The following is a 14,679-nucleotide window of genomic DNA, read 5'->3' on the forward strand; positions in this document are numbered from 1 at the left end:
CCCCACAAATACGGATTTCTTTTAGAGCGGTATCTATCAAACCATGTATCTTGCAATTTATAAAATAGATGATGACAACATTAAGAATAAATAAAAACAAAGGTTGAGTGTGGTGCTCACGCCGGTAACACCAGCACTCTGGGACGGTGAGGCAAGTAGATCACCTGAACTCATGAGTTTGAGATCAGCCTGAGGAAAGGCAAGCAAGACTCCATCTCTACTAAAAATAGAAAGAGCTAGCTGGGTATGGTGGTGGTGGTGGCAGTGGCGGCAGCAGCAGCAGCAGGCACCTATAGTACCAGCTACTTAGAAGGCTGAGGCAAGGAGATTGCTTGAGCCCAGGAGTTTGAGGTTGCTGTAAGCTATGATGCCACAGCACCCTACATGGGACACAAAATGAGACTCTGTTAAAAAAAAAAAAAAAAAAAAAAAGAATAAAAACCCAGAAAATTCAATAAAATACAAACGATCCCATGGTTTATAGTAAGACTGAGCACTGCTCTGTGTAACTTTTACCTCTGGTTTGCACACACATGCCTTGTATGTGTTGTGTGCGCATGCACTGGGATGAAATCTCCCTCTAACTCACTGTGGCAGAAGTTGGAAAGCCACTGTGAGCATTGAGCACAGCATATTGCTCCAGGAAAATGCTAGCCTTTTAAGGGCCAGAGGCTGTCCACTTAACGGCTAAGCTTTCAACTATAATTGTGTCTGATGGGAAAGTAATCTGACCTTTGTAAGTGAAAAAGGTAAGAAATCTGAGGGCAATACAGAAGTTACACACCAAGTTAGAATCAAAGCAGGTGCTACAGCCTTAGGGGCTTTTTACAGTACTGTTTCAGAGGTAAAAGGAAGCAATGTTATTCTTTGCAGTCTGAAATAACAAATGCTTATGATAGGTTTTATAATCCTGATAGTGGAAGCTTTCAAATTCCATCAAGCAGTTAGAAAAACTGAATTTGGGTAAAGCAAGAAAATAGCTTTCGCTACTATCAGAAAATTATTAAGTTCAAAAAACCCCCCAAAATCCTAAAGAAAACCACTACTAAAACAATCATTTGGGACTATCTCCTTGTTACTTGACTAAGTCTTTACAAGTACAATTAACTGTTTGATGATAGGCCCATCAATAAAATGTTTTAAAAATTCAAGTTTATTTATTTAATTAATTTTATTTTTGCAGAGACAGGGTCTCACCCTCAAGTGATCCCCACCAATCCCCCACCCCCGCTTCGGCCTTCCTAAGTACTGGAATTACAGGAGTGAGCCACCACGCCTGGCTTCCATTTTATTTTAAAGGTTGTTGTATGTATAAGAAAAAACATTTAAGAAAAGTGTCTGCAAAATGCAAGACATTAGAACACTCCAAAGAACACCTCGGGCTGGAGGGGAGGGGCTGAAATTCTAAAGCTCAGTCAGTCCAACTCCTGCCTCCTTAACAGCAGGTTAAAGACAACATCGCAAGGGCCATGACTTTCCAAGGGATGAGAAAGTTGAACGCCCCCACCCAGGTGACAGTATCTGATAATGGCTCAGTGGCCTTGTCCTGGCCCTTCTGACATTCACACCTACCACAGTCATCAGCAGCTTGTCAAACCACTGCAATTTGAGCTCAGACTTGGACCACATATCTGGTCGTAAGGCAGTCTTCAGAAGGTTTACACATCGACGAGACAGCACCTCCCCAGGAGACCCTGCAGTGTTGGTGTTGTCATTAACCTAGAAATTCATTCAAATTAGAGCTAGCATTTCCCTGAGTCAGAGTTTATAGCCATTCCAGTGACACCGCTTTCCCACTGTGCCCTGTGCCCTTGCATCCTGGTCCTCTCCCAGATCTTCAGCTCACGCCACCTCTTCTTCTGCCTAATCTCACCTCAGCCAGACTACCTTCCTAGACTGGCTCAACACTCAGCCACCCTCCACCCCAGCCTCTTTCCTCTACAGGCTGTGTCAGTGGTGACTTGTAATCATTCATGTGATGAACAGGGCCCTGTTGTTCCCCATAGGACTTCCTAACACACTGCAGAAACACAGGAATTATTTATTAGTTGTACAGTAGCTTCTTTTTAGTACTTAGAAATTCTTAACAGTACTGCAAAAATACTATCTTGTTTAATAGTTAATAATTTGAGATTTTGAAATTTTAAAAAAGAGACTTAGGAAAACTTCATTTACTATGGTATTTAGAAATAAATTCCTAACAACTCCATGAAGACAGGTATTGATTTGAATAAGTAAACCCAAGTTGTAACATTGAAATGATTAAATGCTGCACACATTTTATGTAGGATAGATCATCGCAACACCTTTATTGAGCTACCATTCCCAATTAAAGAATTTAGAAAACTTGGAAATCATATGTTTAGCCCAAGGTCTACCATATTTTGCCAATGTCAAGATGCTATTAATTATAAGGCACATCATTATTTTATTACTACTAAAAGAAAACAATGTTTTTTAAAAATCTCACTAATTATAAGACACAGGTAGACTTTAGAAATATTAATCTGCCAGAAAAATCAATGAAATCTGGTCTGAAAGTGACAAAAGTAGCTCTCAGACCTTGGTTGGGCTATTTCTTTTTGGACTAAATTGTCACAGGTAACATCCTGGAGTGTTACTAAGTAGTCTTTGTTCTGCAGCATCCCTAAGATGCTCAGAATCCCATACCTGACAAGCCACGCGGATGAGGAAATTCACCACAGTGTCTGTGTGCTGCTTGTCAATGGGTTTGGCAAGCAGAGAGTCAGCTCCAGGCAGCGACTGGCTCCTCCCAAACACCTAGAAAAGGGTGATCCTTTAAGGCAGGAATAGGATTCTCAACAGAAATTTCCAGCACAGGGTGTTGACTTGTTCATTCAGCTTAGTCTGAGCCTACATTCAAAACGTGTCCAATAAATGACACATTTATTGTGTGTCCGTGAGGATACACAGTTCCCATAAGAAAGCACAAGATCTTACTGCACTGATGGCTCCAGTGGCAGTCCTGAAGCGTTTCACTTCCTGGGCAGAATCCACTGAGAGGCCTCTTTTAATGGAGGATGAGACAGAGTTGACTCCTTCTCCACTGGAATTTGGGTCCATATCTGAATCCGGCTTAAACACAACACACACACATGCACACATGTTTGACTTTACTGACTGGTTTCCAGGAAGAAACATAAGAAATGCAGCTGGGGATGACGCTAAAACTTGACCTTCTTACCTGCTGGTCCTTAATCCTCTGCAATTCCCACTTGATGACAACTTCAGACAGGTCCACAGCCAGCCGCCTCTGTTCAATGGTGACACTGGGTGTGAAGCCCAGCCTCTGCATGGCACTCACCATGTGCTGCACCAAGTGGTGCCGCACGGGGTAGTACACCTGTGGGCAGAAGGCTAGTGTCATGGCAGGAATGCTAGACCATGGTCCCAGAAGACATGCACGTGCAACCTGCCTTAGTTCCAACACACACAAACACAACCCAATGTTATGGTGAACAATTCTGAATCATGATTTTATGAAGGAAATTTTCTATTACATTATATTTGTGTGTTTATCTTCTTGCCCCTAATGAGTTCTAACTTAACAGTATATTTCAGCCTTTTAGTAACATCTTTAAAATGTATTGAAAAATGGAATTCTCTTCAGACTTGACACCCTAAAAGTTTAAGTCATACCAAGAAGCAAATTTCCAATTCTAAAATTCTAAAGAGCTGGCCATAACAGAAGCAGCCTTCTACGCAATCCTTTCTCCTCTAGCCAAAATCTACAAGAAACACCTATAAATAAATCCCATAAAGTGGGTTATTTGGCCAAAGGGAAGTACTAGCCACATCAATCTGTGGTACTTCCAACATACCTTAAAATGCTGCACTATCAGATGTAAAATGTGAACCAGCTGAGGCACAGTGTGCCCCTCCTCCACAATGATCTTCCTCGTCCAGTGGGTCAACATCTGGTGCCCGTCCTCCATTCTGGCAGGCACTGCTGGGGTCAAAATGGCCATCGCTTGTCTGACAATTGCACGAGCTTCCATTGCATGAGCCTTGAGAAGACTATGAAAAACCTAGAACAGGATAGAAATTCTTATGTAAAATGAAGATGAAACAAGATACAATCACCTAGGACCAAGGCATAATTTTTGCAAAATTCTTTTTAATTCCTTGGCACTTTTTTATTAGGAAACAACTTAATTGCTTTCTCTCTGATTAAGTGATGAATAAATCCATTCATTCTAACATTTAGTGAGTAGCTACTATGTGCTTACTCAGGGCTAGGCCAGGGTATGCAAAGATAAACAAGACCTAGCTTCTGGGAGGGATCTTGTGTCTAGCCTGAGCAGCAGGAAACTAAGGTATAAAGATCACCTCACTGTGGCTACAACATAGAAAGTGGAGTGACAGGCACCAACAAAAGAGGCAGTAGTAAGTGTCAACCACAACAGTTCAAGTGAGGGGTGAAATTCTGAGGAAAGGTCACAGAAACACAAAGACAAAGACCCCACTGGTCCCAGTGGTAGAAGGTGTTAGACAAGAAAGGTGTTAGAACTAGCAAAACCTGCTGCTGCCTGAGCATCAGGGAAAAAGAGAGGGCATCAAATACGGCCCTTGGGTATTTCTCTCTGGGGGAGAGCAATGCCAATCACAAGAACTAGAGTTACAGTCTCTAGAGGCCACTGGCCTTATCTGGGCCTGGAAGTTAACACCACAAAAATTCACAAGAGAGGCTCGGCGCCTATAGCTCAACCGGCTAAGGCGCCAGCCACGTACACCTAAGGTGGCGGGTTCGAATCCCCAGCCCGGACTCGCCAAACAACAATGACGGCTGCAACCAAAAAATAGCCGGGCACTGTGGCAGGCGCCTGTGGTCCCAGCTACTTGGGAGGCGGAGGCAAGAGACTCGCTTGAGCCCAGGAGTTGGAGGTTGCTGTGAGCAAGGAAGCCATGGCACTCTACCCAGGGGGACAGCTTGAGGCTCTGTCTCAAAAAAAAAAAAAAAAAAAAATTCACAAGAGAAAAACTTGGAATTGGGGAAAATCGTCAATACTAGCCCTACAGGATAAGATGAGAGTTCTCACCAATCAAATGCCCCAGGGAACATTTGTAGAACACTCTAGTGTATTATAACATTCACTTCTTACACAGGACATTAACTCCCCAAGGGGCAAAGAACATATGAGTTCTTGAGGGGGAAAACTCTCAAAACTCAGGGTTGTCTAACGTGACATCACAACCTAAGTCACAGAAGGACTCAAGGAAGACGCTTCACATCTTCAACACAGCAGAAGGCCTATAAGATGCAGATTCAAAAGTACCCACTATCAGCCAGGTATGGTGGCTCACACCTGTAATTCCAGCACTCTGGGAGGCCGAGGTAGGTAGACTGCTTGAGCTTAGGAGTTTAAGACCAGCCGGGGCAAGAGTGAGACTCAATCTCCTCTAAAAATAGAAAAACTGAAGCAAGATGACCACTTAAGCCAAAGAGCTTAAGGTTGTTATGAGCAATGATGCCATGGCATTCTACATAGGATGCCAGAGTGAGACTCTGTCTCAGAAAGAAAAAAAAATGTAGCTGTTGTCTTTGGCTTAAAGGAGTGGGCTAAGACCCTTGACAAAACTATTTTTAAGGGAATGTCAGAGCTAAAAGCCAGAATGTGAGGGGTAGAGAAGGTTGAGGTAGAAAGAGGAGATATTTGCTCTAAAAGCAAGGCTGTAAAGAAGTGAGAGAGCTCAACAATAACTGGTATGGAAGGAAAGAGCATGAGTAACCATGGGAGGGTATGGTGTGGGAGGTTTCCCTGTTTTTCTCTTACTGTGGTAAAATACACATAACATAGAACTTACTATCCTAACCATTTTTAGTACAGCTCTATGCTGTTAAGTACATTCACATTGCTGTGCAGCCTCATCAAGGTCCATCCAAAACATTTTCACCTTGTAAAACTACAACTGTTCCCATGAAACACTAATTCCCCATTCCCCAGCCCCTGGCAACCTCTATTCTATTTTCTGCCTCTTATAAATTTGACAACTTTAGAGATTCACAATTGGAACTGCACAGTATTTGTGTTTTCACAGATTCCATAATATGGTAGAGGCAAGTGTCAAGATGTATACAGAATACATGGGGGGCAGGAGTCACATGAACAATAGGTTCACAGGAGGGAGCCTTAAAACATACCTGAAGGACGATTTTCTTGTGTATTGCAAATTTGGCAATAATGTGTGCCAGAAGCAAGTGTCCACTGTATTTGCAAGCAGGATCTACACAAGCCTTGGAGAGCAGGCAGGGCCATGCGAAGGTCATCAGGCGGCGCAGCTTGCTGTTGCGGTTCTTGTTGTTGTCGTGGATGTGGTGAGGAGCGTGCTCCACCAGCAGCGTGGCATACTGCAGCAGGTAGATCCTCAGGGAGTCCAGCATGTCTGCCTGCTTTTCTGGATCCAGGACCTGATGGCAAAGACAAGCAGGGTCAGATAAGAAGCTTAAACCTTTAAAAAATAAAAATACATAAACACAAAACACCATATGTGTGTGAAATATTAAGTTTTATAAAGAGGGAATTGATAGTGTCACATCAATTTCCCTTCCACATATGGACTGAAAACTCACCAATTTTATTTTAGTTAAAAAAGGACAGGCTTAGAAGCGGAGTTTGAGGTGGAAAAGAAGAATTCTTTGATTCAAGGTGATTTAGGACTGAGTTTCTTTATTTCTTTTTTTGAGACAGAGTCTCACTCTGTTGCCCTAACTACATAGAGTACCATGGTGTCTTAGCTCATAGCAACCTCAAACTCTTGGGCTTCAGTAATCCTCTTGCTTCAGCCTCCCCAGTAGCTGGGATTACAGGTGTACCACCATGCCTGGACAATTTTTCTACTTTTAGTAGAGACAGGGTGTTGAACTCTTGAGCTCTAGCTCAAGCAATCTACCTGCCTTAGCCTCCCAGAGTGCTAGACTATAGGCATGAGCCACTACACCTGGCCTGTAGGACTGAGTTTCTTATTTCTAAGTAGTTAAGATTTTTTCTCTAGGCAACTTGTATCTATCCTTATTTTTCTGCACTATGCACATATAAGAAATTGAGACCTGGAAAAATTTCTACTTTCAAAACTTGTTATGGTTTTCTACGTGATCAAGTATCTGACAGATCTTTGTATGTGTTTCATGGACATAAGAAAAAAAAAAAAACTTTGAGGAACAATCTCCACGTCTGCATTAAATCAAATATAATGAGCGATGCCTATGGCTCTAAGGGGCAGGGTGCTGGCCCCATATGCCAGAGGTGGCGGGTTCAAACCCAGCCTCAGACAAAAACTGCAAAAGCTGCAAAAAAAAAAAAAAAATATATATATATATATATAAAAAATGATGGCATCATTCAACTCAACTAAGCATCCTACTACTCTCCATCTACCAGATCTGTCCAATTCTGAAAAACAGACACTGAAGTTTTCTATCACCATTGTGCTCTTCATCAAGGTCCTCTTTAGCCCCTACAGATCCTCTCTTCCCTAGGTCTGCTGTCTTCCTAGCAGCCCCGGTCCATGGTTTCCAGCCCATCAGACCTTTTCTCCTCATACTTAAAATTCCAACTTTTCACTGGCTCTGGGTCAGCAACATGTGACCCAGGAGACATGGGCTGAGAAGGTAACACAGGAGAAGGGGCCCTATCTGGGCCACCATCCCCCTACAGTTGCCCAGAAGAAGGAAAATACAGTAAAACCTCTTTAAGTTAATCATCCAAGGGACTGTAACAAATTGTTCATCATACAGAGGTGGTCAACATAAGGAACTAGGCCAACCATACTGATACAAACATTTAGTACAAGTCTGCTCTATGAAAATCCGATCAAGTATAGAGGTTTTATTGTATTAATAATGTTGATAAGAATAAATCCTTAAGCGCAGCTCTAATCCCTAGTGTGGTAGGAGAGGAAGAAGTCAGAACTGCAGGAAAGAGGCCCATCTCAATGGACAAAGACCATATAATGGTCTGTATCCAGCCAGAAAATAAATAGTCTCTGCCTTGATTCCAGGACATAAAAGACGAGAAAATCAGTTATGTCCTTCCAAAGAACATTAATATGTGTGTGTGAGGGTCACTTCTAGAGACCCACAAACAACACTCACTATAACAATCTCCAGGCAAACACATCCTTTAACAGAGAGGTTCAACACAATAAGCCTTAAGAGAATAACACAATGCAGGCATTTAATTCAAAAGCTTCCTTAGTAAAAACTGTAAATGCTATTGTAAAAATGCAGAGACATGTCACAATGGCTTTTTATTAACTTGGCAAGAAAGGGTCACAGCAGCAACTGGACCAAGTCCAATATTTTCACTGGCTTTCAACAGATTTATTCTACAAAGCTAAAGATGAAAATAGAACATCAAATTTCTGCTGCCCAGTTGTAAGAGTTTTGACAAAATAAATGATATCTCAATTTTCACTGAGATATATTTTTCTAATTAGAATTTATTAATGTCAAAAAGTTGATTCATTCCAAAGTAAGGCTTTCAAAAATTCACTGAAAGGAACTATAATGTGGCATTCTGCTATAAACTAACATGATTGTGGAAAGTAAAAGCCTTGGGGAAATAATCTTATATCAGTGAACTCCTCAAACATGTGCACACGCACACACACTCACTCATCCGCAAGTTACTTTCCATGTCCCTGTTTTGCGAGTGGTACCTTGGTTATGAACACACTGGTGATACTTTCTGGGTTATCTCCTTCTGGGTTAGGAGGTCCTAAGAGCTGCTCTCCTTCCCCCTTCTCAAAGCTGTATAAGAAAGCAGGATTCAAGATATGCTGCAGAACCTACAAAAAAAATTTTAAAATGAAGGAAAAAACCCTAAAGCATTCTATTTATTTCTTTTCTTTTCTTTTTTTTTGAGACAGAGTTGCAAGCTGTTGCCCTGGGTAGAGTGCCATGGCATCATAACTAACAGCAACCTCCAACTCTTGGGCTCAAGAGATCCTCTTGCCTCAGTTTTTCTATTATAGTGGAGACGGGATCTTGCTTTTGCTCAGGCTGGTCGCGAACTCCTGAGCTCAAGCAATCCACCTTCCTTGACCTCTGAGAGTGCTTGGATTACAGGTGCGAGCCACCATGCTTAGTCTGTTTATTTCTTTAGTGAAGCACGAAGGAGAACCAGTTTAGGCCACACTACAAAGTCAGAACTCAACCAGGGATTCGTGTGACTACTGATCTTGACTTCTGTCCAAATAGCAAGGTAGGTTAAAAACTTGCAGAAAAGAGATATGAGCCTGTCATTTTCTAAAATCAAGAAAACTAACAAACTACTTTTCAACACCAATTCACTGCTGAATCTGCCTCACATTCCTCAGCAATAGCATTTTCTCAATTACAAACCAGCCAACTGTTTAGGTTATCAATGGAGACACGGGAGAGAAGAAACAGGGCCCAAGTTTCCCTAGAAAACCAGCACAAACACCCATATGTAACAGTGGGACTCACCTTGGCTTTCAGTTCATCTCCAAAGTTGGGGTCATTGAAGTCTACAAAGCGAAAAAACAGGGCACGTTTCTGAGCAATGCTGTAATTTTTGGGAATCTCTTCTTCCATATACTCTTTTAAGAATGTCATGTTGCAGAGAAAACGACCAGTAAAGGCTCGAAGGAGTTGGAACAGCAATTCTATGTCTCCATAATTCCTTCTGAAGGATCAAATAAGAAAACAAGTTAACTTATGGCAAATTTCTTAACTATGTATCAACTCTGACTCTGCTTTGAATAGCTCAAAGTCATAGCCCATTCTCCACAATTGACTGCATGTATCCAATGAACTATAGCTTTGTACAAATCAGGAAAGAGGCTCTAGTTTAGTTTTTTGAACAGAACAAGTCACATGACGCGCAGCGCATAGGGTGCACCCACTTGCAGTAGCTTAGCAGGCAGAAGGCCAGCAGCTTGGGCTCCTTCCAGTTGGTGGCAGCCATATTCTCCTTACGGTGTCTTTCTTGGAAGGTGTCGCTGACCCACACACGTCTCAACTGGCTTACCAGAGAATGCTGATTGGCTAGCCAGGAGTCATCATTTTTTACTATAATACTTATGATCTGTCAAAGAAGAGACAATTAGGGAATCAGGTTTTTATTAAACCTTTCGGAATTCTAGAGCCTAAACAACAGACACTACCTTGATGGCCTGGAACTGGAGGTCTAAACGCATGGTGCTAGTGCTAGGTGAGCCAGGGCGTACGGCTGTCTGGGCACCCCCTGGTAGCAGCAGGGTGATGAACCTGTTGGGGTTGGCTGCTAGCACATCCCTCAGAGGCCTAGCATCCTTGTGTTTTAAAAAACTCTGAAAGCAAAACAAATAGGAAAGCAAAGGTTAGAGAATATGAACTCTAAGGTTTTCTCCTACTCTCTCAAGGCAGGCTAAAAGAAAAAAAAAGAATGAACCACTGTAAGCACCCCTTTAGTAGACACTTTTAAAATAGTAATCAGTTTACAATTATGACTTTACAATCCTGGCAGCACCTTCATTTGCTGTCATTACCAAAATCCTACAAAGAGTGATTCCTAAATTTGAGCTTTTCATATATACAACCAAATAGCAATGATGTTTCCAATATTTAAATATATCTTTAAAAAATGAAACCAGGACACTGAACAGTGAAACATCATCTTAACATTTGACAGAGCATATTGGCAGACACAAACTGGCAGGATCCCTGACTCCAGCTGCTCATAGCTCTTACCATAAACATTCTGCTCCACTGGGGATCGTTCAGCGTCGCTTCCATCATAAACAGCTCCACAGTCTGTGAGGGGTGCCGAGTCAGGAACTTGATCAGAGGCTCTCTAAATGGACTGCCCGCCTGCAAACATAAGGTGGCACCATCACTCGTACTTCCCTCTTCTCAGGGCTTAAGGTTTTCTCTGTCTCTGTATCTAACATATTAAGAACACACTTTCCCTCCATAGCTGAGTGCACTCACAACCACAAGCAAACATCAATATCAAACATCTTCATACTGTTAGATTAACCCATTTAAAATATAACCAAGAGGAAATATGACAAGCGCCAGATGGAGGAAGAATGAACTCTCAGTCGGACTAGTACCTCAATCAGCATTGCCCGTTCTGTTTTCATCACAACCTCTAAAAGAGGCTTGACCAGAGTCTGAGGTGCAGCTGGGATCAGATGAAAAAGGTTTATAATTGCTGAACAAATCTTCATTTCCTAATAAAGAAAATCAGAAATTATAAACAGGTCAATTAATTTTGCTGAGAGATATCAACATCACTACAGACCCTACTACAGTCTAAGTGCATTCACAAGGGTAGCCAATGAAGCGAAGAGTTAACATGTACAAAGCCACAACTTACCAGTCTTAAATTATGACTGTGCCTGCGCTAAGCAAACTAACTGCCCATGGCCTTCGGGGTTCCTCTGTCAACGGGAAAGTGGGGGTAACTATGTGTACCTGAGCTGACTGGGAAGATTATTCTCACGCACACTAGCAAGTGTAGGAGGTGACCTTATAGGTCACCTACGCTAGCCCTCCTCACGGGGTGGGGGTGGGAACAATGGCACCTGTGACCAGGAAAGTGTGAGGACTGCCACACTCTTTCATAGCATCATGGGGTCTTTCCAATACACTAGGTTCTAAGGGCATAGATTTCTGTGCCCTCAAAATCTAGAAGAGAAAGTTCCTCAGAAAAATATGTTAAGTATTTATCTTGGAAATTAAATATCAAAATAAGTGACTGTGGTACTCTTACCAACCAGGTCTACAAATAAAGCTGAAAAACTGTTTCATTAAATCATACGAAAAAATGTGTGATATGCCAAGAATTCTGCACTTTTTAACATCTAACAGCTCATGGTAGGTTGTTGTGAGGGTCATTCCAACTCTCCCTTCTCAGGTTCCAGCGTTTTGCCTCTGCCATTCACTGAACTCAGAAGGGCAGAAACCCTGATGACCCACCTTACACTGTGTGCAACTGGACATTCATTACTTTCCACACCAGAAAATGGGGATGATAACACTGGCCAGGAAGGAACTCACTCTGAGTAGCGCTTGAGATATTTTTCAAAATTTCTCTTTATGCCAGAAAGCAATACAGGGAGATGGGTAAGAAATGAGGGAAATGAGCTCATACCATCACCATCCCACCTCTAGAGTTCTCTTCTATAGAATTTGCAAATCTTTGGATGGAGTAAGTTCCATTCTGAAATTACAACATTCTAAAATAGTATTTTTATACTATGGTTTTTCACTTTCAAAGCATTGTAATGACACCACTGGAAGACAGAAACGACAGATGTTATAATCCCCATTTTACTGACAGGGAAAGTTTGGAGTTTGCCCAAAGCCCGACAGTGTGGTGACGCATCAGTGTGTGCATATATGTGAAAGATGAAGGGAACTGGCAGGATGGGTGGAGAGAACAATGTGGGTTTTAAATTCAGGGCAATCAGCAAGTCAGTGGTGTTCAAGAAAATGTAATTACTCCAATTTTTAGCAGGTATTTTCTGGGGAGTGTCCTCTCAGAAGGTTGTTAGATGTACACATTCAGATGAACGATTATGATAGCACACTCCAATTCGATCTTAAATAGTGTTGGGATATTGCAATTCTAACCTGGACTTGCTTAAAACATCTAACGTAATCTTGCTTAAAAAACGTCCTAATATAGAACATGCTTGGCATCCGAACAGTTCACAGCAATGGTACTAATACAACTGCCACAGACAGACGATACAATTCACTGCACTCAAAGGCACAACGCACTCTATCCATTACAGAACCACAACACAGCTAACAAGTCACAGCAAAACCAAGTATGACAACCCCCTCCTGCAACTCCACTGAAATTCTCACCTCTACCCCTTCCATGGCAGGCTGAACCAAAACAAAAATTACAGCATGAAAAAAGGCAACAAAAAGGTAAAAAGAAAAGAAAAGAAAAGATAAACTGTTCTTCATATTGCAAGTCATAAACTGACTTTTAATAGGTTGTTCTCACCTCAAACTGACAGAATGGAGACAAGGAACATCTCCCGCACTCTGAAATGCTTTCCTGAGGATGGGGAGGAAAATCATCTTTTTTCTATTTATGTTATTTACATAAAAACTTCCCATATACTCAAACACAAATGAGGATTATTGGAGTTAACAAGACAGTAAAGACAATTATCAGAAAGCACACAATAATTAACAAATGCTCAACAGCAAAAAGCACACCTTCCACCTTTCGGATGTCAAACACAGCCCTTCTGATAGGGAATGTCTAACGCACGGATTTCTTCCCTAAATCAAATTTTCAAAATAGAATTTCAGAACTCTTATGTAAGGGGAGAAACTATAAGACCCTGTTATATGCAAAGGAATTTTTAAAAATCTTTTAGAGTAAATAATTCAAGATTTTGTGTGAAGTGCTACTAGACATTTAAAAAACTCCAAAAAACTCTTTTCCCACTAAAGTCAGAAGAGGACCAGGTGTTTAGTCCTGTCAAATAGGCAAGTCTAACCTCACCCTCCCACCTCCAGAAAAACCCACAGGCCATGGACACCACCCACTGGACAGCTCTTGAGAGGAAGAGGTCGTCTTAAAACTAGCTGTGTGTGTGTGTGTGTGTGTGTGTACACAGCAAGTGGTTGGTCAGGCATTCTCCTCCATAAGCCCACTGTTAAAATGGGAAGCTTCTTAAACATGGTTGACAGGGCAAAGCTCTGACCATCAAGGATAACTTAAGTTATAGAGGAGCTTTTATTTACATTTCAGTTAACTATTCAACATATTTTCTTTCTTTCTTTTTTTTTTTGAGACACTGTCTCACTATGTCACTGTTGGTAGAGCTGTGGTAGAGTGCATCACAGTTCACAGCAACCTCAAACTCTCGGGTTTAAGCAATTCTCTTGCCTCAGCCTCCTGAGTAGCTAGAACTATAGGCGCCTGCCACAGTTCCCAGCTATTTTTTGGTTGCAGTTGTCATTGTTGTTTAGCAGGCCTGAGCCAGGCTCAAACCTACCACCCTTGGTGTATGTGGCTGGCTCCCTACTCACTGAACTACAGGCGCTGAGCCTATTGAACATATTTTCAATGATAGCATCTCAACTATTTAGGGAGTCTACTTAACAGGAACAAACTATTCTCCAGGATCCGTTCTCCATTCTACTTAACACCCATAAAAAAGGATGACCAGAGCTCAAGAACTAGATAGTAGCCTGGCCTTGGGCTTTAAGGGATAAAGCTACAGACATGTTGGCTGACTCTGGATCCCAAAACACCATGGCCTCTGAGTTTCTGACATGTAGCCAACCTTGGGAGCTGGACTCTCCCTGGCTAAAATTCAGGTAATACACTCATTAGAGGATTAAAGTATCCTAGGAGGAGCTAAAGGACTTCTCCACACTCTGGCTCCATCCCCTGTTTAACTGCTCCTCACCTCCAAATAATCTGCTGTAGAAGTTTATAAAATCTTTTTGATTCAATTAAAGTTATTCATCTACCCCACTGTTTTTTAAAGGTTTATTCTAAAACTGTTTCAGAGAACAGCTTAGTATAAGAACAAACACAAACTTTAAATCCAGAGTCCCCAGCAGATGGGGATGCAGAGGAGAAGCACAGAGGCACCTGTGCCCAAGAGTCTGGGCCGTATTCATACACTTTCTCTCCTCTGTGAACATGTCCTGATTTTTTTATTTTTTTTTTT

The 14,679-nt window shown here is 41.8% G+C and overlaps 1 protein-coding gene across 1 annotated transcript in view; it reads right to left on the reverse strand.

Moving 5' to 3' along the window:
- The window catches only part of TRRAP (transformation/transcription domain associated protein), a 128,407-nt gene that overhangs the window by 52,685 nt on the left and 61,043 nt on the right, over positions 1-14,679 (reverse strand). The window contains exons 31-43 of the mRNA XM_023518585.1: positions 12,990-13,043; positions 11,080-11,199; positions 10,715-10,834; positions 10,150-10,314; positions 9,889-10,070; positions 9,470-9,668; positions 8,680-8,808; positions 6,164-6,430; positions 3,843-4,049; positions 3,206-3,364; positions 2,962-3,096; positions 2,671-2,781; positions 1,573-1,719 (exon numbers count right to left, since the gene is read on the reverse strand). Coding sequence (XP_023374353.1) covers positions 1,573-1,719; positions 2,671-2,781; positions 2,962-3,096; positions 3,206-3,364; positions 3,843-4,049; positions 6,164-6,430; positions 8,680-8,808; positions 9,470-9,668; positions 9,889-10,070; positions 10,150-10,314; positions 10,715-10,834; positions 11,080-11,199; positions 12,990-13,043 — 1,995 coding nt within the window. The remainder of the gene's footprint in view (positions 1-1,572; positions 1,720-2,670; positions 2,782-2,961; positions 3,097-3,205; positions 3,365-3,842; positions 4,050-6,163; positions 6,431-8,679; positions 8,809-9,469; positions 9,669-9,888; positions 10,071-10,149; positions 10,315-10,714; positions 10,835-11,079; positions 11,200-12,989; positions 13,044-14,679) is intronic.

Source organism: Otolemur garnettii, unplaced genomic scaffold (genome assembly GCF_000181295.1).
Source record: "Otolemur garnettii isolate 467f Iridium unplaced genomic scaffold, OtoGar3 scaffold00142, whole genome shotgun sequence".
NCBI classification, from domain to species: Eukaryota; Metazoa; Chordata; class Mammalia; order Primates; family Galagidae; genus Otolemur; species Otolemur garnettii.